The sequence below is a fragment of the Calidris pugnax genome, unplaced genomic scaffold, assembly GCF_001431845.1.
Source record: "Calidris pugnax isolate Ruff unplaced genomic scaffold, ASM143184v1 scaffold24, whole genome shotgun sequence".
Taxonomy (NCBI): Eukaryota; Metazoa; Chordata; class Aves; order Charadriiformes; family Scolopacidae; genus Calidris; species Calidris pugnax.
This window is the reverse complement of record NW_015090922.1, coordinates 6,002,662-6,003,359: the sequence shown is the minus strand read 5'-3', so window position 1 is coordinate 6,003,359 and position 698 is coordinate 6,002,662. Positions and strand designations below refer to the sequence as shown.

The 698-nt window shown below is 58.9% G+C and overlaps 1 protein-coding gene across 3 annotated transcripts in view; it reads left to right on the top strand.

Annotated features, from left to right (window-relative positions):
* KCNK2 (potassium channel, two pore domain subfamily K, member 2) overlaps nucleotides 1–698 on the top strand; it is a 132,240-nt gene that overhangs the window by 50,414 nt on the left and 81,128 nt on the right. Inside the window, exon 2 of one of the 3 annotated variants that reach the window (XM_014951275.1) lies at nucleotides 437–494. The exons of 1 other annotated variant lie outside the window; for it this stretch is intronic. In XM_014951275.1, coding sequence (XP_014806761.1) covers nucleotide 494 — 1 coding nt within the window. In that variant the 5' untranslated portion in view covers nucleotides 437–493. Of the gene's footprint in view, nucleotides 1–390; nucleotides 495–698 lie in introns of those variants that run through there. One more of the 3 variants, XM_014951274.1, reaches the window with a different exon arrangement.

Here is a 698-nt window from a genome sequence, read left to right as displayed (position 1 = left end):
ACACACACACACACACACACGCGCTCCCCCGCGCTCACACTCGCGCTCACACTCACGCTCACACGCGCACACACTCGCCGCGATGTGCGATGCGCGATGCGCGACGTGAGGCACCTCGCACGCCCCGGGGCCGGGGGGAGCCGGCGGGATCCGCGCTGCCAGCCCGCCCCCCCTTGCCGCTCCCTCTCCTCCAGACCCATCCATCAGCCTCTTTCCTCTCGCTCTGCTCCTTCCTTGCTTTTCTTTTCTTTTTTTTTTTTTTTTTTTTTTCCAATATATGGAATACTTAGATTAATTAGGTTAAAAGATGACCCACTTGGAGAAAGTACTCGTCGTAATTCCTGTTTCTTATCTTGCTGTTGTCTTCAGTTGTCTTGATTCCTACTTAGAAATTAAATTTTTTTTTTTTAATTTGCTCTAACTGTATCTACCCAAGCCCTGAAAAAATGCCTGCCCGTGGAGCGAGGAGAGGGCACCGGGTCGGTAAATAAGAAGTGAGTACGAGCACAATGGCGTTGCCTCCCCGCTCCCAGCCCTGCGGATGCTGCATGCGCTCCTGCTTCCCCCGCCAACCGGGCACGGGAGGGGGGACCCCGGGATGCTCCCCTCGCCGCGGCGGCCCGGACCCCCTTTGTACCTTGCCTGGCCGCCTCCCTTCCCCTCCCGGCCCCGCTCCGCGCCCCGGCCCCGCCGCCGCC